The sequence below is a fragment of the Python bivittatus genome, unplaced genomic scaffold (genome assembly GCF_059951505.1).
Source record: "Python bivittatus isolate LINGU-HERP-01145 unplaced genomic scaffold, Pbiv_v1 ctg000340_np1212, whole genome shotgun sequence".
Taxonomy (NCBI): domain Eukaryota; kingdom Metazoa; phylum Chordata; class Lepidosauria; order Squamata; family Pythonidae; genus Python; species Python bivittatus.
This window is the reverse complement of record NW_028277056.1, coordinates 29,272,455-29,299,039: the sequence shown is the minus strand read 5'-3', so window position 1 is coordinate 29,299,039 and position 26,585 is coordinate 29,272,455. Positions and strand designations below refer to the sequence as shown.

Here is a 26,585-nt window from a genome sequence, read left to right as displayed (position 1 = left end):
CTCTGGTAGCATAGCGTTCTGGATGTATTTCAGTGGAATCCTTGTTGGTTCATAAATAAGTCCTTCTGAGTTTAATAGAACTTATTTTCTAAAAAATTTTTTTGTTATTCTATTTATTTTTTTATAGTTACTTTTGATGGCAAGTTACTTATGGCCATTGTTTTCTTTTTGAAAGGGAAATGAATCTTACTGTAACATATACATTTGCTCTTGTTCGGTGAATTTTTAAAAAGTAACCTACAAAATCAAATGAGAAATGGAAGATAAGTAAGCAGTGGATTATTATGTTCTTGTAGACTCAAGTTCTAGTTATTGTGAATACATAGTGAAAATAGTCAACATTATGGCATGGTGATAATTTGTATATAATTAGAAATTTAGATTTTTGCTCAACAGGTTTCAGAAAACTAATTCTGTCATTATATATAATATCATTACTGCTTTCACTCCAACACGAATTTGAAATGCTTTTTTCTTGGCATTTGATACCACTGAAACACACACACACACACACACACACACCCCTATATATATGATATAGGGGCGTGTGTGTGTCGGTATATATATGATATACCGAGCATCAAGCCCCATAGAAAATTTATTATATAAAGTACATTAAATGTTTAAATTGGTTGTCATTTTCTTCTAAACACTCTCTACTCATTTGATGCATGAGCTTTGAGCATTTCTAAGTACAGTAACATACAGTAAAATAATAAAACTTATTTTGGTTGACTTATGGGGCCTGAGTTTTGGTACAACCGGTATACAGTCTCAATAATCTGTACAGCTAAGACAATAACATAATATCCCTGTTATAAATTAAAGGTTATTATAGATTTGGCAAAATAGAATCTAGTCCATAATCTGAAATTCCTCTGTTGTTAGAAAATCTGAAATGAGATCTTACTGGATCATAGTTCATAGTTTTCCTCAGCCAAAATGTTAGCACTGTATGTAGTTCAGAAAGCTACAAATGGTGTGGTAGAAACAGGCTTATGACTTTGGTTTAGGGGTCTTTTTTGTTTGTTTATTGTTTTGCATATCTGAATGGATAGATAAAGACTGGGAATAACTAAACTTCAAAAGTAGTTGCTGTGAACCTTTGATTTCAATAGGACTCATGGAAATTGCATGGAGTCTTGGAGTATTCATATTTCTGGAAACCCATTTGTTCAATTCCTTTAACGAATTATGTATATTTGAAATACATATATAGGTGTGTGTATATGTGTGTTTTCAGGAGTTTGTAAGTGGTTTTAAAAGCATTTAGAAGTTTTTATTTTCTTTTTGGAAGGCTGAGATTGTGAATTGTCATGTTACTTTCTGAGATACAGTTCTTTACCAAATAAGTATGATGGCTGTGAGAATGATATTCTCTTTTACTAGGAAGCTGAACCAGAGGAATGTCATTATGATAAGCAAGACAGGAGGAATTCTTTGAGTCCTTTAGAAAGGAAGCTCTCTGAAGTTGTACCACACAAAGTTTCAGTACAGTCCTCGGATCTAAATAAGAATTTCCTTGAAGAGAAGAGCAGTGCCTCAGAAAGCGATGAAGAAGGTAAATAATGTTCCATTCTATAAATATGGTTCCTAATAGTACAAATTACAGTAACAAAAGAAAATATGCAACATCTACTGTATCTATAGAATCTGTACTTGGTTTTCTTACTGCCAGTAAACCTGCTAGAAAAGGGCAGACCTGGCTAACTGCTGAGTGATATGGCTGCCTTGGGCAGTAGATCCTGAAGACCTTGAGGTGATAATGTGGGATTGGAGGATAGAGCTACATATATAATGCTCATCATCCAGTTTCTCCTACCCTAGTCTGTTGCTCTCAGGTGTGAAAGAAGCAGACAATTTGGGGTCAGGGTCAGTTTGGAAAGCTCCTGTACAAACAAGGATGGGGAAATATTGTCTGAAGTGGTGAGACATCATTAGAGAGATCTGATAACTGGGCAAACAAAAACTATTATCATGCTCTGCCAATGATCACTGTTTCATCATTTATATCAGCATGATGTCATTAGTTTATGTGCACAATATACCGGTGCTAGAAACAAAGCTGATGCAGATACAGCATCAATTGTCTCCCCAGTATCCCTGGCTATTCCAATGCCAATCACAGTGATAATATTGATGACACCTTTGCAGTAGCCATGGATGGGAAGCACCATTCAACACATGGTGATGGTGAAACAGAAAGGGATGGTACTGCCATAAACCTCCCTACAGACAGTGAAGTTTCAGTAACAGCCCACAGAACTTCCCTGAACAGAAATCTTCCCTAACTCTAAAGCTTTCAGTGACACAAGCACCAGGTTGTTATGAACATAAGACATTTTATGCTACAGTACTCTTTGTTTTACTTTTCTAGTATACTCATAATTCCAAAATGGATTTGTCCATTTCTGCAAATACCAGTGGGTGTATAATTTTTGTGAGATTCCTAAAGCAATAAACATGAGTCTGTAGCACTTGAAGAGGGAGAACATGTAAAGAATGTGACTTGTGAATTATCTTCATTTGTATTAATCATATGGTCAATGTTACTAATTATTCTATCGGCTATTTTAGGAAGTTGCAGTATTTGTCTATTGTTACTATAGAAAAAAATGACCATCTCAATTTCTCTGTGTTGCATTATTTCAGTAGTCATTATTGTACTGGCACCATAGTCTGAATCACACTGCTGTGGTGGTGATTTTTTTTATGATGAAGAATCTTCCTTCCACACCTAACAAGTTGGGACTCACCCATTTTCCTTCTTTTCCAGTCCTATGATAAATTAAGATTAAATGGGTTAGCTGATGAAATAACCTCCTTCTTCTTCTTCTTCTTCTTCTTCTTCTTCTTCTTCTTCTTCTTCTTCTTCTTCTTCTTCTTCTTCTTCTTCTTCTTCTTCTTCTTCTTCTCCTCCTCCTCCTCCTCCTCCTCCTCCTCCAATATGACGTTTCATGGTATATTTTATTATTCTTTTATAGGTTTTGTTTATATGTTTCCTTCTCCTGTTGCCACCTTGAACATCAGGGGATGTTTTTTAAAGCCCTTAATAAATATGACTGAGTATATTTCTAGAATCCTTCACACTTTGTAGGCCAGTAAACTGACAACTTTTCATTAAGTCTTCTAATTCTGAACTGCCATAAATGCTTAATGCATTTTCTAAAATGTATTTGGGGATTTCTGTTTAGGGAATTTTTATCAGGAAAGTTGCTGGGAAGAGGAACTACTATACCCATTACCCACATTTGGTAATGCTATCTTTGCTCTTCTTTAAATAGCACAGACATTTTCATGTTTATCCTTTTTGGGTATATTTTTTCTGAAGTAGCTGTTACAGAGTTCTTAACCTGTTTTAAAACTCTTTTCCCATAGTTGAGGAAACCATCCTTGAGAGCAATCTGCATGGAAAACTCTTTATTAATCGCATTTTCCGTATTGGTGCAGATAGGATGTTTGAAATGCTCTTCACTAATTCCCATTTCATGCAGAGATTTCTCAGGACTAGAAATATAACAGGTAAGCTACTATAATTTGTATTGTTTACTTTGGAGAAAAAACATGTTAGTCTCTCTTTTAACAAGATGAATATTTTGTTAAAAGCAATTGATACAGTACAAAGGCTGGGTTCAGATATAATGCAGACCCATTTTTTTCATGGTTGCATTCAGATGATCGGATCTCGCCTGGTTTCATGAAACTATATGCCACTTCTTTTGCTCCTCCCTTTGCTTCAGTGGGCAAGCAAATGAAAAATCATAAGCAATGATGATAAGCAAAAATCATAAGCAAAGTTATCTTCTGGATAACATCTGAACTGAGATTCTATTAATAATCACTCTGAAACAACCTATGGTTTAAAGTTAGCTCATATCTTGGCTTTTGGGGAAGCCATTGGACATAACTGAACATTTGCATGCAATGTGCTTTTAATTGGAGTATTTTGGCTTTGTTTTCCTTTTCATGCAAAGAGATGCATATCTTTTAGCTAGGATGTGATTATCTGAACACAGTCACTGTCTGAATGTAAACTTGCTCACAAGTCATGGTTTTTTGGCAGCCAACACATATGGATCTGAAATCACAATTTGATATTTCTTTGCAAATTATATTCAGTATCTGAATTGACAAACTACAGCTGGCCATAATAGGTTATCATACTATAGATAGAACTTATAAAATTGAGTGCTGATCACCTGAGCAGAGAAAGCAGAAGAGTGTCCAAACAACAGGTCATTTTATGTTTGAAACAGTTTTCATTCAAAATGTTTCGCACATGACTAACAATTAATACTAACCATTATTTTGTATTATGTTTCAGTTCAGCCAAAAGCAACAATGTCACACTTCAGAGCACCACTATACATATACGGGACTGTTGTTGCACTGATTGATCTTACTCTAATTAATTAAAACCCTTTCCTATGATTAATGTTTCACATGCTTTTCTAAATAAATTGAAAGCATTCCATGCTTTCTTTTAGAACTTTTTCCAATGTAGATAAAAATAGCCTGTTACAAGAAGCCCTATCAGTAGCCACAGGCAAAAAGAATGCCCTAAAAGAAGTAGTTCTTTTAGGCATTGCAATAAATCCTCGGCTGCTGTTAAAAACACCTCCTCTTCTCTTCTCTTCTCTTCTCTTCTCTTCTCTTCTCTTCTCTTCTCTTCTCTTCTCTTCTCTTCTCTTCTCTTCTCTTCTCTTCTCTTCTCTTCTCTTCTCTTCTCTTCTCTTCCCTGCTTACATATTTACTTTTGTGTAAATACTTTTTGCTGTATATTTCCCTGCCTCACCACAACACACACTGGAATTAGCTACTGCTGTAATTTGATGTGGTTAAAACACAAGTTTATCTTAATATACATAGTAAAAGAAAAAAAAAACAGGAGAAAACTTGACCCACACTAATTTATGGCCACAATCTCATTTCTTCATCATAATGATTCATGCCAGTTTTAGAATGATGTACTCCAGGATTAATGATTTAAAACTCATTATTGCATGCCATATGTTATATGGTAACTGCGTATTTTAATTCACTTTGCCCGTGCATGGATCGAAATGCACGGTTTAAGGAATACTGTATAAATTAATAGCTATGATTCCATATATACTTTGGCTTTAGATACTGTATCAACTTCTTGGAACAGAGATAATGGAGGGAATCAGCTGAGGACCCTGACTTACACGATTATGCTGAACAATCCACTTATTGGAAAATTCACAACTGCAACAGAAAAACAGGTATAAAACTCAATTGGGTCAGATTGTATTGGACCAGCAGAAACCACAGAATATGAATAGCTGGACTCTGTGCTATGTAGGGCTTTATAGGTGATAGCCAGCACCTTGAATTGCACCGGGTAGCAAACTCTGGAGCATAGGTGTCACGTGGACATGCTGAGCAAGCCCATCACTGCTCATGCCGATCAGCAGATCAAGTGTCAAAAAGAAAAAATTGCAAATATGTGATATCCTGCAACCATTGACAGAATACCAGGAGAAAACAATAAAAATGCCTCTATTTTATAGAAATTGGGCATATTTTAACATATATATATACACATATATATACAATTAAATATATACACATATATATACAATTAAATATATACACATCTATTTAATTGTTGCCTAGTACCATCTTTGTTTTAAAATGGATTAAAGGACAATGTTTTGAATGACCAAATGAATAACTTATTGTGAAATGTATTATTGCATCATTACTCTTATTCTAGACTTGCTTTCCCCAAAACCAATGTTCACCAGCTGTCCTTGAGCAACAATTCCCATAATTCCTGATCAGTATGTTGGCTTGGATTATAGAAACTGAAGTCCAATTTCCACTGAAGGCAACAGATTGGAAAAAGCCACATTAGGTTATTACATAACTATATAGTGTTATCATTTTAAAAGCATATTTTCTTTCAGCAGATCTACATTTATTGCAGTGCAATAATTATCAAAATTATTTTTTGAATGTCATTTTAAAAAGGAGGCCTTCTCTACTTCTTTAATAGGTGCTGCATAAACGAAGCCACAAAGATCGGTCTTATCGAGTAGATACAGAGGTGGTGACGCATGACGTGCCTTACCACGATTACTTCTACACTGTGTACAGTTATGTTATCTCTCATATGTCCAGTCAAAAATGCAGACTCCGGTGAGACATTTCATTTAATGAAAGTAGGAAAATTGGAAACAGTAAAAGAGCAGCTTTTTTCAGCATGGTAAAATTGGTGCTGGTTCTGCAGAATGTCTATTTCATATGTTGAGGAGAAGAAGGTAGCATAGAAATGCCAGAGTTTCTTTTGTACACTTGGATGACTGGAAAATGATCTCTTGACAGAAACAAACATTTGCTACTTTTTTTGGTTTCATTTTTTCCCCTTCGAAAGTTTTAGTAGACTTTTTTTAACAAGCTAATATTGGCTATATGATCCATAGGAGCTCTAAAATTCTGTGGGTGTGCTGCACACCTGTCATCCCAAGTTACATTACAACAGAGAGTTGTGAAGTGACTAAGTATTTTCTGTATTTCCTCATTCAGTTCTCAGCATGAATGTTCAAGATGTTACCTTAGTGATCATGCTTTGTAGTATACAGCTTCTTGCTTCAAGTGACAAGACTGAAAAATTGCTCTCAAAGTGGGTGAAAGGCCAATCTTTCCTATAATCTTAGTTATATTCCAGTCAGTTGTTAGCCTTATTCTTGTTTGTTGCAGGATTTCCTCAGAAGTGAAATACAGAAAACAACCATGGGGGCTTGTTAAGAATATAATTGAAAAGAATACATGGAGTGGGATCCAGGAAAATTTTAAAAATCTTGGTAAGTGTTTTGCCATCATTCCTGATGAATTATATTGTTTCCATGGCTTTTATATTTGATTAGCTTAGCTAATTAGATATAGTGAACTCTTGCAATTTCAAAGAAACAATACAAAGAACAGTGTACTTAGCTTTTCAAATTAATGTAACATAGTTTACTAACTTTTTTTATGACGTATATACTCTGATCTTCAGTCCTCAGATAGGTGTCCACTCTAGCACATCTCTTATTTTAATTCTTTACTTAGTTTATATTCTGTTTTTCTTTTCAAAAAGAATACTCGGTATGGCTTATAGGTTAAAATGATGCATGCAGGAAAAAACAAAGTACAACAAAAATGAAAAGCAAATTAAAACATGAATAGTAAACAAATATAATCCATCTAATAGAAAAATACCATTAAAATATTCATTTGTTTTTCATAGTAACACCTCATTAAAACATCGTTATTCCACTATGAACCATCAATTTTTTATAGTAATTTTATTAAACATTACAATTAAAAAGATAAAAACTAATACAAACTAAAAAAGTAAGAGAATAGAAAGAAAAAATAGAAAGTGCAGAAAAGAAAAAAGAAAACATAGAAAAATAGAAAAGAAAGAAAGAATAAGAATATAGTAAAGAAAAAGAAAAGAAATATATAAAGAAATGACTTCCCCCTTCATCACAAGAAGTATAAACAATTTTAGTAACTTATCACCTTCTCTTAAAATACAACAAATGATCTTTTCTTCCCATAGCTCATCTCTTATCTATAAACAAATCCTTAAAACCTCATCATTCAGTCCTGATCAGCAAAAGTCCATTAAGGGTTACCAGAGATAACAACACATCTATTTTAATCTTGATCAAATAAACCAACTTTATATTCCTTCCTTTTACTTCTTTTAACAATCTTGATCTTTAACCCCTTCAAATAATGTCCTAGAACTTTATTTCTTTTCATTTTTTCTTTGTCTCTTCTCACAAAATCCTTCAAAACTTTAACAAGTCTCTTTTGTAAATCCAGTATAGAAAAGTTATCCAGATCACTCTTTTGGTTTATTATTTATATATCCCTTTTAATTATTAAGACATCAGCCAGTTTCGTTTGTATATCCAGTCTAACATCTTTTTCCATATCATTCTTGTAGCCTGTCATTTTTAAATCTACTTTCAGATCAGTCTCCGTCTTATCTGGTAAAACTTATTCCACTTCCATAACATCTTTTAAACACAGTCTGTCTATAATGGCAGACACTCTTAAAATTAACTTCTGGGTCCATTGTTCACAAATGTCCTTCAATATGTTGAATGTTAAAGTTTTTTGCTCCATTCTGTATTAATAATTCAAATTTAAGTGTTCTTCTCCTTCAATTGTAAACTTTTGTTCCTTCTGGTTCCCTCTAGTGTCCAATCTTCAAAGTCCCATCCTTTTTTTTTTTTTTTTTTAAGAATTCAGAACAACAGCATGTCCCCATGGGAAGGATTTTTATAATTAATTTCAAAATCTTATTTCAAATCCATTTGGATCCTTAGTTTGTTTGTAACTTTCCAAAATCAATGTTCTAAGCACCATTTTGCTATTTATTCCAAAAAAAATTTTTTTTCAAGTCCTTAAACTTGTATTTAAAACTTCTTTTGCTAAGGATTGAAGGAAGCTCACCCAGTTCTTTAAAATGTGTCATTCCAAATGTTCCTAATAGCTGAAAAGCAGTTAATAAACAATTTCCAAAAGTGATTGGAAAAGGAAGTATGTGAACCCTGTGTCCATAAAGATGCTGACCACAGTTTGGGCAAAGATGGCATTTCCTCATCTCCCAGAGCTCTAAACCCACTGGAGACCACTCTCTTGCAGTCTCCTCATGAAGAGCAACTGTCTGGAGTATTTGTGAGTGATCCCGTCCTCTCTTTGCCTGGAGAGGGATCATGTAGAGTAAGGCCACTCACTGGCTCTTCATTTTGCTGTGGTCATCAGTTCCATTCTTAGTGGAGCTGTCTTCAGTTCACCATTTCTTCCCCAGAAGTCATAAACCATCAAGTTTGTGATAACTCAGAGGTAGAACAGCAAAAGAAATATTACATGCTAGTATTCCAATATTGTTCCTGTATATCATAATGAAATTTTCAGGCTGTTTCTATATGAAGCTCAAAATTTACTGTTAGAATCAGGTAATTGCTTCGTTGTTGTTTTTTTTAAATCTTAGTTTCATTTTCTTTTTCTAGAATGTAATGCTTATGTTTATCAAGATGTATCAAATGTACATTCTTTTTTTTTTTTCTTAAGTGGAAAGTGCTTCTCCCACATTTAAGTGAGCAGATCTGATTCTTGCCATTACTGCTGATCTACATTATCATTCTGTGAATATAAGTGAATTTATGTTACACACACTCACAGAGACACACAGAGAGAAACAGACATATATAAAAGTAATGAGCTCCTCCTTGGTAGTAGAGTTTGGGCCAGCTATCAGTTCATGTTCAAATAGTTCCTTATCCCCTCTGCACATGTAAAATTGGAATTTTGTCAGATCCTGGTCCTGCTGCCAGCTTGTCCATACAGAATAGGACTGAGCTCTGTCTGCGATCTAGCTTTGAGTGTGCAAGCCTAACTGCTTGCACACAGAAAACCTGAACAATGTAGGGAGTGCCATATGGAGAGTACAGCTCCCATGCCCAATACTCCAGTTTGAGAAGATAGTGCGGTATGAAGCTGGAGCATGTGGGTGCACCATGACATGCCAAACTATTAAATAAAACGTTTGTTAGGCCACCCAGTTCAAGCAGCTGTCCTCTGGTGCACAAAGCAGGAAGAGAGAAGAAGGAAGAAGAACAGCCAGTGGCTGCAAAAAGCCACACGTGCAATTCTCCCTTCCCCATGCATGACTTCATTCATTCATATGTACATACATACATACATACATACGTTCATTGTATAACCTGCTGCAATCACCAGATTCTTGGTGGTTTACAGTAATGAAACGTGTGTGTGTGTATGTATCTCCAAGATAAAAAATTAAGATTACCTAATTATAGGATTATAAAACTCAAAGACCATAGTACCATCATACATCCTAGGGATCATATGTGACCATAGGTTTATAATAGTTTCTGGAAGGCCAGAACTGTAAGGGCTAACCTCAGTTAAATGAGAGGCTATTCCAAATTACAGGGGCTGCTAAAGAAAAGCAGCAACTATAAGTCTCCACAGTAAGTACCTCATGGAAATGGGGACTACCAGCATTTTCTGCCATGGCAAATGAGTCATGAGAATCATTTATTCCTCTCCCACATTGGATCTTAATCCATGTGTAAGACAGCAGCATTCTTCTTGAATTATCTGCTCATAGAATCCTGGATCCTGGAAAGGAAGAGGACAAGAAAAAGGCAGAGGCTTCATGAGATGCTCTCCAAATCAGTTCATCCCACCACCTCTGTTTCCAGAGCCCACTTTTCCTAGATGCCCTTCTTCTCCCTGAATGCACCATTCCCTTTCCTGACTTCCCATTATGCTCTTTATGTGTCTCCCTTTTCCCTCTTACACCCAGTTTTGCAGAACTAGCCAGTATTGCATGTGCTCTCACTCTCAACACATACACACACAAAGAGGTTCTGTTCTTTGCAGTACAATGCCAGTACCTTATACAATCCAAGCCTGTCTGCACAGACGTGTTACTCATCTAGTATGATGCCACTCTGCTCAACATCTCACTAAGGCAAGAAAAAGGTAAAGCAGCCCTTCCTTCCCTTCCCTTCCCACAGCCACTGACCTGACCTGCTTGCTGATAGTCAGCTATCCCACTTCCCATGCAAGATTGGTGCAGGTTCTGAAATCCTCTTTGTAGAGCCAGGTGAAAAGGGAGTGTTCATAGATGCCAGTGGGCCCTGGACATCAGGCTTACACATGCAAAACTGAAACCCTGCTGGATCCTGGTTTGTCCAATTAGAGTGAGACCAAGTTCTCTCAGTGATCTGGCTTTGCATGGGCAAGTCTCCCAAATTTCTAATCCCCTTCACCTCTGCTCTCAATCTACAAACAATCCCCTAGATAGTTTGTTCCACTGTCTATGAACTACTTGCCTATCCCATTCTATTCCAGAGGATCTACTAAGCCATGGAAGCAGCTTTTAAGGAATGTAACAGAGGCTTATGTAGATAATGGGGATTAGGAAAAAGTGGGTGTCTTTACATATAAGTAGAAACTACCATTCAGTGTAATACTAATTAAAATGGAGTACTGTACATTGTCGTTCTGACTGTAAATGTCATAAAACACTTTCCCTCAACCTGCCCTCCAGATGTTATCAGACTAAAGCTCCCAGAATTCTCAGCTGGCATTAACTTTAGCTAGGATTTCTAGCAACAGAAATCTTAACACACATGGATGCTGCTGCAGAAGGCTGGCTTAAAATAAAGTAGAAGAACAGAAACTGGGTAAATTGATTCTGTCATCTGTAGAATCAGATTTGCTAATGGAAGAATATGCCATAAACAAGCCTATTGAGGATCCTGCAAAACTTGGAGCCCTAAGAAGGAGAAGATGGATTTTACAGCGGAATGCAGAAGAAATGCTTCCTAAACACTCTGCACAACATTCTACAGAAGACAAAAGAACAATTCCTCTTAGGGAAGTAGGTGGGTTCAAGTAGAAATACTTCTTTTTCCAGCCATGTACAAAACTGAAGATGTTGTTCATTTGAGTACTATAGGTCATAGTATTTCTGCATATTTGTCATGCAGGCTTTTCTTGCTTGCCCTTATGCAACAAATACAGAATATTTCAACATAAGTATAAGTGGTGCAGCTAAGTGTAAATAATGCTCAAGGAAAATGCTGTTGGCATACAGACCCTTATATTCTGAATAACTGACATAAACTATTTGATATATCATTTATGCAGATATGTCTGTATTTTTTCTTCTGGAACCACTATTTTTAAATTCTGAAATAATTATCTCAAATTGAAAGCTATTTCACTTAATTTTCCAGAATACTGAAACTGTTCTTGCTATATGAGTCATACCAGATTGAATAAGAATTGCATATGGCCATGTACTAACTGCTTTAAAAGATAATTGAATATTTTGAAAACCATATGACAGAGTTTAGTGTAGCATCTCCCCTTGTGCCCCCCGCCCCCCAGATTTTAGGTAATTTAAGTGACAGCATTTGGTGACCTTGGCTGCTCTCAAAAAAACTAAACAGGGTTCTGGTCTGGCTTATGGATGGGAAACTATACGAAATACCAAGCTGTAGGCTAGAATAGGAATTAAAAAAAAAACATAGAAGGCAGAGACAAACCACTTCTGTTCTGTTACCAAGAAAATGACATGGGCATGTCCATGTAGTCACCAGGAACCAAGCTGAAGTCAAGGGAAACTTTATTTTCTTAAGTTCAATAAGCATCAAGGTCAGGCAAAACCTAGAGCTGTTTTCCTGCTGTTGAGGAGACAAATCTACAGCAAAGGGATTCACCAAAATCAGGTTAATTGAATTCCAAAAGATTAATATTATAAAGGTATTTTCCTTGCTTAACAGGAACAAAGAAGAATGCTACAAATAAAACCATCACCATCATCATAGTGGCAATGAGCATCTTGTAAGTAATTGCTTGATACTTCTTTGGTTTAATGCTTCTTACGGCGGCTAAATACTAAGAAAAAGTTAATTTATCCCACTGATATTTGAGTCTATTACATATGGAGACTGACATTGCAGATGGACCTTTTCTCAAACCATGAGAGAAGGGAAGATAAGCTCCTCCTTATGGGTATAGTGCACTTTAAGAAGTGATTTGAACCCCTAGAACACCAGAGAAAAACTGTTGTACAGAGAGCCATCAGGAATAGAAGAAGCTCTATGCTTCAAACCTTCACTGGACATGAGGATGGTGGTGGAAGTGGAAATACAGGCTGTTTCTCAGCCTCTTCCTATTAATTTCTGATAAATAGCTTTTTAATGCCTAGAAATGTCTTTAGTCATTAGCCTGATAATTAGCTGCTCACCATTCTAATCTTCAGGATCCTGTTTCATGCCACAAATGAGAACCTGCAAATTTGTAATCAAGAGACAGAACTACTTCAGCTCTCTCACAGATGCACTGGTCCATACCCTTGTTTGATTTGAGGGAAGGCAGGAAACCATACCCCTTCATGGATCACTGCCTTGTCGTGGCGAAGGGGCTTGCGTAACTCAGTGAAGCCATGAGCTATACCGTGCAGGGCCACCCAAGACGGACAGGTCATGACAGAGAGTTCTGACAAAATGTGGTCCACTGGAGAAGGAAATGGCAACCCACTCCAGTATCCTTGCCAAGAAAACCCCATGGACAATGTTAAAAGGCTAAAAGAGATGACGCCGGAAGATGAGCCCCTCAGGTCGGAAGGTGTCCAATATGCTACTGGGGAAGAGCGGAGGGCAATTCCAAGTAGCTCCAGAAAGAGTGAAGCGGCTGGGCCAAAGCTGAAAGGACGTTCAGCTGTGGATGTATCTGGAAGCAAAAAGAAGGTCCGATGCTGTAAAGAACAATATTGTATAGGTACCTGGAATGTAAGATCTATGAACCAAGGCAAGCTGGATGTGGTCAAACATGAGATGACAAGATTGAACGTCGACATCTTGGGAATCAGCGAACTGAAATGGACGGGAATGGGTGAATTTAATTCGGGTGACCATTATATCTACTACTGTGGGCAAGAAACCCTTAGAAGAAATGGAGTTGCACTCATAGTGAATAAGAGAGTGGGAAAGGCAGTAATGGGGTACAACCTCAAAAACGACAGAATGATCTCAGTGCGTATCCAAGGCAAACCATTCAATATCACAGTCATCCAAGTCTATGCCCCAACCACTGATGCTGAAGAAGCTGAAGTTGACCGCTTCTATGAAGACCTACAACACCTTCTAGAACTAGCACCAAAAAAAGATGTCCTTTTCATCATAGGGGATTGGAATGCTAAAGTAGGAAGTCAAGGAGTAATCGGAATAACAGGCAAATTTGGCCTTGGAGTACAAAATGAAGCAGGGCAAAGGCTAATAGAGTTCTGTCAAGAGAACAAGCTAGTCATAGCAAACACTCTTTTCCAACAACACAAGAGACGACTCTACACATGGACATCACCAGATGGTCAATACCGAAACCAGATTGATTATATACTTTGCAGCCAAAGATGGAGAAGCTCTATACAGACAGCAAAAACAAGACCAGGAGCTGACTGTGGCTCAGATCATGAGCTTCTTACTGCAAAATTTAGGCTTAAATTGAAGAATGTAGGGAAAACCACTAGACCACTCAGGTATGACTTAGATCATATTCCTTGTGAGTACACAGTGAAGGTGATGAATAGATTTAGAGGATTAGATTTGGTAGACAGAGTGCCTGAAGAACTATGGACGGAGGTCCGTAACATTGTACAGGAGGCAGCAACTAAAACCATCCCAAAGAAAAAGAAATGCAAGAAAGCAAAATGGCTGTCTGATGAGGCTTTACAAATAGCTGTGGAAAGAAGGAATGCGAAAAGCAAGGGTGAAAGGGAAAGATATAAGCAACTGAATGCAGATTTCCAGAGAATAGCCAGGAGAGATAAGAAGGCCTTCTTAAATGAACAATGCAAAGAAATTGAGGAAAACAATAGAATGGGGAAGACTAGAGATCTCTTCAAGAAAATTGGAGATATGAAAGGAACGTTTAGTGCAAAGATGGGCATGATAAAGGACAAAAAAGGCAGGGACCTAACAGAAGCAGAAGAGATTAAGAAGAGGTGGCAAGAATACACAGAAGAACTATACAAGAAAGATCTTAATGTCCCTGATGTCCATGCTGGTGTGGTCACTGACCTTGAGCCAGACATCCTAGAGAGTGAAGTCAAGTGGGCCTTAGGAAGCATTGCTAACAACAAAGCTAGTGGAGATGACAGGATTCCAGCTGAGTTATTTAAAATACTAAAAGATGATGGTGTTAAAGTGCTGCACTCAATATGCCAGCAAGTTTGGAAAACGCAACAGTGGCCACGGGATTGGAAAAGGTCAGTTTACGTTCCAATTCCAAAGAAGGGCAACGCCAAAGAATGCTCAAACTATCGCACAATTGCACTCATTTCACATGCTAGCAAGGTTATGCTCAAAATCCTACAAGCTAGGCTTCAGCAATATATGAACCGAGAACTACCGGATGTACAAGCTGGGTTTCGAAGAGGCAGAGGAACTAGAGATCAAATCGCCAACATTCGCTGGATCATGGAGAAAGCACGAGAGTTCCAGAAAAATATCTACTTCTGCTTCATTGACTATGCAAAAGCCTTTGATTGTGTGGATCACAACAAACGGTGGCAAATTCTTAAAGAGATGGGAATACCAGACCACCTTACCTGTCTCCTGAGAAATCTGTATGCGGGCCAAGAAGCAACAGTTAGAACCGGTCATGGAACAACCAATTGGTTCAAAATAGGGAAAGGTGTAAGACAAGGCTGTATACTGTCACCCTGCTTATTTAACCTATATGCAGAGTACATCATGAGAAATGCCAGGCTGGAAGAATCACAAGCCGGAATTAAGATTGCAGGGAGAATCATCAACAACCTCAGATATGCGGACGATACCACCCTAATGGCAGAAAGTGAAGAAGAACTAAAGAGCCTCTTGATGAGGGTGAAAGAGGAGAGTGCAAAAGCTGGCTTGAAACTCAACATTAAAAAAACTAAGATCATGGCATCTGGACCCATCAATTCCTGGCAAATAGAAGGGGTAGAAATGGAAGCAGTAACAGACTTCATTTATTTGGGCTTCAAGATCACCGCAGACGGAGACTGCAGCCATGAAATTAAAAGACGCTTGCTCCTTGGGAGGAAAGCTATGGCAAGCCTAGATAGCATATTAAAAAGCAGAGACGTCACCTTGCCGACAAAGATCCGCATAGTCAAAGCTATGGTTTTTCCAGTAGTAATGTATGGCTGTGAGAGCTGGACCATAAAAAAGGCCGAGCGCCGAAGAATTGATGCCTTTGAACTGTGGTGCTGGAGAAGACTCTTAAGAGTTCCCTGGACTGCTAGGAGGTCAAACCAGTCAATCTTAAAGGAAATCAACCCTGATTGCTCATTGGAAGGATCGATAATGAAGCTCAAGCTCAGATATTTTGGCCACCTAATGCGAAGAGAGATCTCTTTGGAGAAGACCCTGATGCTGGGAAAGATTGAAGGCAAAAGGAGAAGAGGACGGCAGAGGATGAGATGGTTAGATAGCATCACTGAAGCAATGAGCATGAAACTGAGCAAACTCAGGGAGGCAGTGAAGGACAGGAAGGCCTGGCGCAATATGGTTCATGGGGTCACGAAGAGTCGGACACGACTTAACGACTAAACAACAACAAAGGAAACCATAATATTTTTCTTCTGTCTATAGAATGTGTCTGCAAAAGAGAAAGACTCTCGCCATTTCTCCAACAAACCCCCAGGACTGCTTAGAAAGTGTCCACATGCAAGCACCCTGATTGCCAGGAAATACAGGCATAATTTGTTTATATATCACAACAATCTATACAAAGGAGCATTTGCAGTGTGTGGGGGAGACCAGGTTCAAGTCTACCCTCAGTGAAAGAAGCTCACTGGGTGACTCTGGGTCAGTCATTCTCAGCCCTGTTGAGATAAGCAGGATGGTTGTTATGGGGGAAAATAGAATGGGAATGTTTTGTATGCTGCCTTGAGCTTCTGAACAAACAAATAATCATACTGAAATAAAGAGTACCTAAAAACTGTACAAAGGAAAATGCAGAATGTAACTGTCTTCAATTTCACACACGCAATCTCTTAATTTGCTTCATTACCAATGTATATCTTATGACCCATACCACACATAGATATATTTGCATCCTGTCTTTCCTCCAAAGTGATCAAAGTCAGTTATAATGGTGATTGTCATATGTTATCCTGACAACATATATAAGGTGGATTGGTCTGGGAAGGTGGAAGGAAGGATATTTAGCTGACTGAATTTTATTCTGTTCTATATGATCTTCAGAGCAGATTGCATGGGATCAATTCAGTGCATTCACAGCATGCTTGCATGCATCCCAACTCAGTGTGGGAATGTTGGGTGGAAGGATAGGGCTGATGTATATGGTCTTTCCATGTACAGAATGAAAGAGCTCTTGTATGGGACTCTAATGTACTTCATAGCCCATGGCTAAAACATGGTTTGTATCGTTTTACTATATGCACCTGACCTATTCAGAAGCTTTAATCATCTTGATAAGTATGTCAGGAAACTGTAAATATTTGTATTATTTATTTTTTTGTTCTTGCCATTAAGATGCTGTTGCAAGAATCAGAAATGATAATGAAACTGTTCATTATCTCTGTGTATTTTTTTTCCAGCTTAATTGTACTGGTTTTTCTGAATGTGGCACTGTTCCTCAAACTGTCAAAGATCGAGTGTGCAGCTCAATCATTTTACCACGTTCAGCTTCAGGAAGAAGGGTCAGCAACGTGAGTGGGTTTTGTTGTTGTTGTTGTTTTGTCATTTGTCTCTTCCTCCATGCCCACAGTTGACTAATATCTAGTTAGTGGAAATGTACAACTTAGCAAAAATACTTCAAAATTGTTCCAAAAGTTCTGTATTGCAGTTGGAATGCTACCAAACCAAGTCCCAAATGGTTTTACTGACATATAAAGCTCATTAAGCTCTTGGATCAGGATATCTGATGGATAACTTTCTCCACGGAGATCCAACAGGGATAGCCCCTGGGTGGTATTTCATTTGTCTGAGATTTGCTGTGCAGCCACCTAAGAAAAGCACTAAGTCTCTCATAAAGCTACCAGATTCTCTTACAGATAGTGCTGAGTTTTGTTAATTTTTGGTATTGACTGATGATCTATCATCCATCCAGGCTTTTGTAAAACTAAGGCTACTGCATTGCTTAGAGTTTTTGTTTTTATGATTTCATTTTATAATTTCATGTGTTACAACAAATCCAGTAAAACCATATAAAATTGTATTGTAGCCCAATTTTTTTTTGTTTTTTTAATATGGCACAAGGCAAGCTCTGTTTGTAGTGTGCCATATGGTGGTGGTGGGGTCTTTTGTGTTCTTTGTGGTTAGCATTTTTTGGAGCAAAAAGATTGTGAGTGACTGTCATGGTGATAGGGAGATACAGTGGTACCTCGGTTCACGAACTTAATTCGTTCCGCGACTCTGGTCGCAAACCGAATTGGTCACGACCCGAGTCAAATTTTCCCATAAGGTTCAATGTAATTACGGTTAATCTGTTCTGAACCATATGTTTGTTTTTTTTAAAACCGCAAAAATATGACACAAAATACAGCACGAAGAGAAAGGACGCTAACCTTGCTCGACGCGACTTCTGGCGTGGTGGACAGGAAGGCGGGTAGGGAGGCGGTTATTGCTTGGAGGGAGAGTCCCCCTCCCTACAGGAAGCTGCGACCACATGTCACGGGAGGGAAAATGGCCGCGGATCCTGTTCGTCACCTGATCCGGCATTCGCGAACGGAGGCAAAATTTTGCGAACGGAGCTGTTCGTGACCCGAATTGGTTGTGAACAGAAGCGTTCGTGAACCGAGGTACCACTGTATATGGGTGCAAGTAAAAGTAAGAGAAAGTGGAGGTTGAAAGGAGGATGGAGTTTACTGAAGCAGAGTGGTGTAAAGTGTAAATAACATGGAGCAGGAGTGGGATACTAGACAACCATTCCCCACATGGTTGTGTGAGTGTGTGATTTAGCTTTGGATTGCTCCATTCAAAACTTTGTGGGACGGTGGGATAGAGCTTCAGGAGGCTATATATATGGAGGAGTATAGATCCATAGTGGTGGGCAAAGGAGAAATGATGGGAGGTTCTGGGCTGGCCATTACAGTCGAAGAGGAACTTGCAATTTAGTGCCAGTTCCCAGTTCAGGCCGATCTGCCTCTTTCCTGAGTCCAGATGATCAGATGTCAGCTATTTTCCACTTCCATGTCTTTTCATGACTTGGTAGTAGATTACCTATCTCACAGAACCTAGTCCAATATTTACCCACTAGTTTTCTGGAGCTGCACAGCCACAAATCCAAAGTTGGGAAGGGGGCCTGGCAATGACTGGGATCAGAGGTGCTGATCAGAGGTACAAGCACACACCCCTGGTAACCCATGGATATGATGTGCAATTAGGTCGGAGAGACAAGGTAGGCTTGCAGATTACATACTGTCCCCCATGTGAGTAACTTCAAATTCCATGTATAGGTTTCAGTTGAGCTCAAGATTTTATGGCCTCCTAGGTCACCTCTCACCTAATCGACATGATTTGCTACAAGTTAGAGCTGGTGTTTATTTCAGAGTAGTAGCGGCAGCATGATCTAAATATTGAGGACATTGATCCATCCATGGCAGAGGACTGTTAACAGTCTCTGATGCATATGTATATTGCCACTTTGCTTGATTGGTGGTGGTGGGCCAATTAAAATATTTCACTGCAAGCACCTAATCAATTCAGATGGTTTCCTGGGGATGTTTGGAGGTTTTTTTTTTTCCCAGCTGCACACCTGGTTGTACTCTAGAACTCAGAGGTGACTAATGCATCAGAAGAGATTGTCCCAAGCAGTCTTTCCTGGATTTGCAGATCCCAGAGGAACTCCTTGACTCTACAAGGAGCTCCAGAAAATAAAGCAGCTCTAGAGCAATGCTGGCATAAAAACTAACTGTGATTGCAGTCAACATGATTATGTACTCAAGTTCATGAATATTCTTTGGCAACAAGATTGGTGAAGTATTCTTACTAATCCCTACTCTTACTGCAGATTTGTGTCTAGTGGCCTTGTTTAGTATTACCTTTATCCTTTTTGGTAAGGAGGTGGAAGAAGAACTCCCTGCTGGCTACTATGATGTTTTCATGAGGTTCTTCATGGATAAAAAGATTTGCATTCATTTGGAAATTAATGCCAGACAGTGTGTATGTGCCAGGATTTGAGAGGCGATCCAAACATTTTTAAGAGAGTGGGAAGTATCATCTACCTTGAAGGAGGCAGAGGTGTGCCGTCTCCTAAAGAGACCATCTCTTGATACAGCCTTGTTAGATAACATCCACCTAATCTCTAACCTTCCCTATTTGGGGAAGAATTTGGAGAAGGTATTGGGACTTTAGCTATAGAAGATCCTAAACACATTATCTAGACTCTTTTCAGTCAGAATCCAGACCTGGTCTGATGATCCCCATTTTGTTTATGTTTCAAAGCTCTGAAAACCATCCTTTTCCAGTGGCCTTTTGGGGCTCACTTGTGTGATGTATTTTTATTGTATTAATTTTGGATTGTTGTTATTTTTTGTAAATTGTCCTTAGTTAAGAGAAATTGGGGTAGTGAAAAAATATTTTAATAAATACATAAATAAAATTCTGATCCAGCCACACCCTAAGGACCCAGCACTGGGAAAGCAGTACTGAGGGGAATTTCCTTTCAATTCAGTTTTTCTTTCTTTCTTTTTTTTTAAAAACTTGCATGCTATTGGATTGTATTTTTTTTTCAAATGTGACAGTCCTTAGGGATGGTGGAAGGCCAGGGGAACATGATAGAGGGCCTGAAAAAATATCATAACTCACTGTCCTGCTGTAGCATAAGAAAGAGACTGAGTTATAAATTAATGGTACAACTGTTGTCACTGCTGTGAATTCACCTGATTACCTTAACAAGACACAATAAGATGGCTTACCTTACTAGGTTACAACCAGTAACATTTACAACCAGATAATGCATGTAAAAGATTTGAATGTTTAATATTTATTTTTATGCCAACATTGCCACTTTACCTGGGAAGTAACTAGATTATTTTCCATTTTGAATGATCCTATAATAATTTTCACAGCAGTATGGGAAATGATGGTGCCACCCATATGCCACACATAATGTAATGGAACAATGTCTTACATTTGCAAAAATTGAGTAAAATGGTAATATTCTCTCTTTGAAGGTTTCGAGGCTTCCTTAAAACTTACTATTTTTTATAGATAATTACTATTTTTATAGATAATTGAAATTCTATCTGCCATGTGATAGTCTAGAACTGTCTCAATGTGGATTTTTCTAGTAAGATTAATATAGAGATGAGAGCATGATTAAATTATATGCTGGATGAAGCAAATATGTTATGTTTCAATGTTCTGTTCTTTCCTCAGTTTAGCCCTTAATGTGGCATCAAAACAGAAAACTCAGGATAACATGGATCAAACCCAACATGTGAAAGGTGTGCTAAGGGATTCAATAGCATTGCTTGAACAGGTAAGTATTCCTGTCCTTATTGTTTTGAGTCATTGTATATGTAAGTATCAGACATCACTGTGAATATCTAGAGCAGTGTTTCTTATCCTTAGCAGCTTTTAGATGTGTGGACTGCAACTCCCAGAATTCCCCAGCCAGCATTCTGGGAATTGCAATCCACACATCTTAAAGTTGCCAAGGTTGAAAAACACTGATATAGAGGAATAAGAAACAGCATCCTTTTTCATTTACTTTCTAAAAATTATTGATGGTTATGGTAAGTTAATGGTATAAAAACTAGCTTAGTTCAGGAATCTCTTGTTACATTCAGCAAGAATAGCCTAGCTGTAACATCTTGAACTAACTGATGTACTGAATCTGCTGTCATCTGAGAATAATGTTGAAAGCTGCATTGTACACTCTCCACTGGGGACAAACAGGGAAGTTCCTGTGCTTCAATGGTAGTTGCCAAAATCTGATGCCAAGTGACCTCAGCAGATGCACACCTAACTGACAGAATGGAGGGTGGTGATTTGGGGCAAGAGGCAACAAAGGACTGTGAAAACCTCAGTGCTCAGAGGACCAGTGACCCAGAATGGGACGGCACAGAACCAATCAAAATCAGAAAGAGACAGCTTTTAGGAAGCAGCTTGGATATGAAGTGACCAACTACCAATCTGGTGATCATGAGACAGCCAAAGGTCTTGGTTCTGATTATCCTGACAGGTAAGAAGGTAGTCTGGAGGAGGAGGATCTCAGAGGGGATCTGTCCCAAATTTTCCCCTTCTGAAGGTTGAAGAAGAGTCTGTAAGCACTGGAGATTATAAATTGGAGAGTCTATTAATGGCAGGAAGTGTATTGTTGCTGAAGCCAAAATCAGAGAGGCAGCAAAGCCTTTATCCCTTTTTTCCTTTTTCCTTTTTCCTTGGTTGGAACTGGGGAGATTTCTTCAAAAGTTCTGAACTCTTTCCTTGGTGCCAGTAATGATACAGAAGAAGTCTGAGGATCCTCTGCATGTGATATAAAATTACATTGATCTCTCAGAGAGACAGTGGAATCAGCAGATAATTTGGAGAGCATGGTAGGAGGCTTGGAGGAAGATGAGGGGCTATACAATAGCTTCCAAATTTGCCTCCATTAAAGCTTGCTCCCAGAGGGTGGCTTGCAAATGAAAAGAGTGATAACAAGCATTAGTAAATATGACATTCAGCAAGGCAAAAAAGAATACAGTATGTCTATCCAAAGGGGGGAGTGGAGTTTGTTTCTGCATTTCTGAAATGAGGTCCTTAGGGTCATAAGGCCAAAGACTAGACGCCTCCAGCAGGAGGACATGGTGTTCTTACAAACAACTCTGAGGAGCACTAAGTTGTAATGTGCTTTGCTGGTTGGCTTTGGCTTAGAATGTTGGGTAAACTCAACCATTGTGGTTTATAAACCATGGTTACTGGCTTAATACACTGAATGAACCCAGCTAATTGCAGCTTATTCCTGTAGTTTAATATAAATTATGAACTAGCTAATATATCTGTGTTTATGTGTACCATATCCAGAACTATTGAAAAGAACAGCATTAAAAGTGATCAACAGTTATAGTCCTATTACAAAGCATATTCTCGACCTTTCAGTAAACTTGATAGAGAAGCACATGTTTAAAAATCAAATTATTTATAGGCCTGCACAATTGATATTTGTGAGTAAACTTGAACAAGGCCAGTACCTTCACACATCCATTTCAAATTTGGCAGCTCCATCTCTCAAGGTTTAATTATGGCCTGGAGAATGGTTTGAGTTCATCTATAAAAGTAAAGATTTGAAAACTACTATTCTGATTCCACTTTCAGCAGGATGCTTCAGGCCAAATTCAGTTGCTTACATGCTATGTATAATTGAACACATTTAAATATGGAAACTATTTCCTTTTACAGTTAAACTGTGTTGAAAATATAATTTTAAATTGAGCTAAACTGGTACAGCAAATCTATATCATGCTTACATTTCCTTTGTACTGACCACTACAATCAATAATATTTTTAGAGACAGGGCTGGCATCATGGAGCAGAATCCTAGTGTAGATGCCAAGAAGTAATCATTGCTGGATTGCTCTTTTGGCCTTTTTTCCCCCTAGAATTTAAATAAATGCCGGGTGACCTTCATTGGTATTCTCTATGATGGTCAAGAGTGATGTTATCTCAGTCAGAGACACTGTTGACAGTTATAATAGCACTGCTATACCTCTCAAGTAAACTGGTGCCCCCACCCTCTTTCTATCTTTTGCAAGTCTTATTAAGGTCTCTAACTGAAGAGAGGATGTATAAATAATTCCCTGTGAAACCTAGAGCTGGTTTGGGTTGGAAATAATTTAAATTTCTGATTTAATGTATAATTTGTTGGGTAATCCATGTGCAATCTTTATCACTGCAGCTGAAGACCTCATTGTCTATGCTCCAGAGTAGTTTTGATCACCTAAACAAGACCAAAGATTGGAAGCCTGAAAACTGATGTCACCAAAACCAGCTACTAAGAAGAATGAAAATATATTGTTGTGATGCTTCTTTTTCTCACAGTTTTCTCCTCACAACACTTTCACATATAATAAATATTGCTCTGGAATATGCTCCTTTAAAAAAGAACTTACTAGTTTGTGAATCTTCCTGACCTACTTGATGTCTTATGTGTGTGTCTCGGTATATGTATGTGTGAGAAAACACTTTCTTGAGCTGTGAATTCTTGGTGAAAATGAATGATTGAGAACACAGAGAGCTGATAATTATATAATATATAGATTGCAGAGATACACTTCAGCAAATCAATGCACTATCTAAAGTAATAAACACTGGATTTAGATGGGAACAATCTTAAGTGTTATGAAAGATGCAATATAAAATGTCTTGTTTAGTTTATCACATGCAGAGTTTTTCATATCTTCTTCCTTATGTCAGTGTAAGAAATCTTCAAAAGTAAATTGTTACAACGTTTAGTTTATGTGTTCCAGATATCTATGAGTATATCTAAACTTTACATATAGCTTTTTCTGTTTGGGGGGTTTGCTTTATGGGTTATTACATTTCTTCCTCTTAGTCACTGTCATTTCAATTCTCAGAATTTCTCAGGGAATTTTCATTCATGTCTGGAAGTCATATTTAGCAATGTCCAACTCTATGTATTTTTAAAAAGTAACTAATGTATTATTTGATTTATATATTGTATTACAACCTTAGAGAGTTCTTGTAAGAATAGGCTTACCATTTTATAGTCTTCAAGGCCTGGTGGATCATGTCCTTCGTAACAATTAAAGATGCAGACTGTGATATGTAAGTGCAATAAATAGGAATTACTGTTTTCTGCTCTGATTAAGAAAACTCTAAGCAGCCCCTGAAAATTTTTTACTGAACTTCTGATAGAAAATAACAAAAACATTGAAAGTGTGGTGCAAATAAAACTATGAACTTACAGTACAATATAGTTTCATTATGCAGTATATCTTTCTGTTAAGAGGAAGTTACCTTATTTTTATCTAATTGACTTCTGCTTAGGAACTTTAATTACCATTTGTCTTTTGTCAAAAGTGCTTTTTTCCTTCTTATATATGAAACTAGTTTTAACTGATGGACCAGAAATACCCAAGGGATTTTAAAAAAATGATTATTATTCACAAGTATAATTAGCAGTAGCTATTTACAAAGTAGGTAGCAATGTATTAAGTGTAAACTACTACACAATTTCTTAGATTATAATTTAATAAAATAACAAAAATAGTTGCTTCTAAATGATGGGTGCTATCAGAGATCCAGTTTGGTGTAGTGATTAAGACACCAGGCTAGAAACTGGAAGACTGTGAGTTGTAGTCCCGCCTTAGGCACAAAGCCAGCTGTCCAGTCGCTCACTCTCAGCCCTAGGAAGGAGGCAATGGCAAACCACTTTGAAATCTTGCCAAGAAAACTGCAGACATTTGTCTAGGCGGTCGCCAGGAGCCAACACTGACTTGAAGGCACCCCCCCCCCCAAAAATCAGTCCAGAAGCATTCTGTATTTGTCTCCATAATTGTTTTTTTTGTGGTGTAGTGAATAGCTGAGGCTCCAGGATGGAGGTGCCAAACCTCCTCTCTTAAGAAGACTTCACACCTTGATCCCACCTTCTGTATTGAGATCGTGGCTTAGTAATTCCTGCTGTCACTATCTACCATCCAGAGGGTGCCTCATTTGGCATCTACCCCGTATTCCTGCCTAAAATGTCAAAATGCAAAAAACCTGAAATAATTATAATGACTCCCCTTGATCACATAGTGCAGAGGCACAATGACTAAAAAGATCCAGCCCTTTTCCCCACTGGGAGATACACCAATCTTATGGGAGGTTGGTGTATCTCTGGTATAACCAGAGAATTAAGAATACATTATGGTACTGTAAGTGTCTCTTTATATTCTTTTTTTATACTCAAAATAAAAACAATATTGATTGTGGGGATGTTTGTAAGTATACATGGAGACAGAAACAATTTGTGGGAAACTTGGAAGTACATTGAGTACACTGCTGGTCAGTAGAATAGTATAATTAGCTCATTATATCAGCTGCAATGTTACCTAGACAGTTATCCATGCTCTGGTAACATTTTGATTGTGTTATTACTATTTAGCAGTGTTTCTCAACCTTCTCAACCTTGGCCACTTAAAGATATGTGGACTTCCCAGGGAGTTGAAGTCCACACATCTTCAAGTGGCCAAGGTTGAGAAACACTGTTGTATACTGTATACAGAACTACCTTTCTAAATTATTTGGAAAATTCAGTCCAAAATCAAGCTGCTAGGATACCAACCAACACAGGCTGATATAATCATATGATAGCATTTTTGTTGCATAGACCTTCAGTCTTTCTAGGCTCAACAGTTAGGATCAGAGTTTTCAAAGGAGTATCTCTTCTCAGATTTACCTGCCTGGACAGTTGGGTCATCTTTGCCAAGTGTCCTTACCATATTATATTACTGAAGTATATTACCCAAATATACCGGAATGGCAAAAGAGCCTTTTCAGTTGTGAAGCCCTTCTTATGCCCTACTTGCCCTCATAAAAATCCTTGCTAAGAGCCTACAAAGTGATGTTTTCAGGGCCAAGCAAAGGTGTTCCTCTTGTTTTATTATTTGATTTTAGATTGTGGAATCTGCTCTATATTTTATTGTTTATTGTTGTCTGTTTTTGGTTTTTTATTGACTATTGTTTTCTAATCCCACGTCATTTGCCCAAAGAATTTTTCTTACTAGGTTGACTAAAATATGGTAAAAAAAATTAAAGATGAAACTTCTGAGTAAATAGATTGCCTCTAAAATCACGGAAGACAAGAGAAAAAGCCCTATGTGACTCTCAAGACACCCATGATTAACATTTAGCAGGAAAATGTAAATATAATGCTAGATTTTTTTTTTAAAGGAAATGAATGAATCTAATTATCCCAAAGTACTAAAGAGAAACATGGCACATACTTATCGGATGAAAGGGAATGCGAGTACTTTGAAACAAACACGGTAATTGTTGCCAGATGAACTTACA

General features: G+C 37.8%; 1 protein-coding gene across 3 annotated transcripts in view; it reads left to right on the top strand.

The window, feature by feature from the left end:
• The window catches only part of GRAMD1C (GRAM domain containing 1C), a 58,366-nt gene extending 33,857 nt beyond the window's left edge, over positions 1 to 24,509 (top strand). For 2 of the 3 annotated variants that reach the window (XM_088140757.1, XM_088140758.1), the window contains exons 9-18: positions 1,390 to 1,561; positions 3,379 to 3,522; positions 5,128 to 5,246; positions 6,023 to 6,165; positions 6,727 to 6,830; positions 11,271 to 11,447; positions 12,351 to 12,411; positions 17,180 to 17,290; positions 20,964 to 21,066; positions 23,467 to 24,509. In XM_088140757.1, coding sequence (XP_087996883.1) covers positions 1,390 to 1,561; positions 3,379 to 3,522; positions 5,128 to 5,246; positions 6,023 to 6,165; positions 6,727 to 6,830; positions 11,271 to 11,447; positions 12,351 to 12,411; positions 17,180 to 17,290; positions 20,964 to 21,066; positions 23,467 to 23,544 — 1,212 coding nt within the window. In that variant the 3' untranslated portion in view covers positions 23,545 to 24,509. The remainder of the gene's footprint in view (positions 1 to 1,389; positions 1,562 to 3,378; positions 3,523 to 5,127; positions 5,247 to 6,022; positions 6,166 to 6,726; positions 6,831 to 11,270; positions 11,448 to 12,350; positions 12,412 to 17,179; positions 17,291 to 20,963; positions 21,067 to 23,466) is intronic. The other variant, XM_088140759.1, reaches the window with a different exon arrangement.
• Positions 24,510 to 26,585: the final 2,076 nt, after the last annotated feature.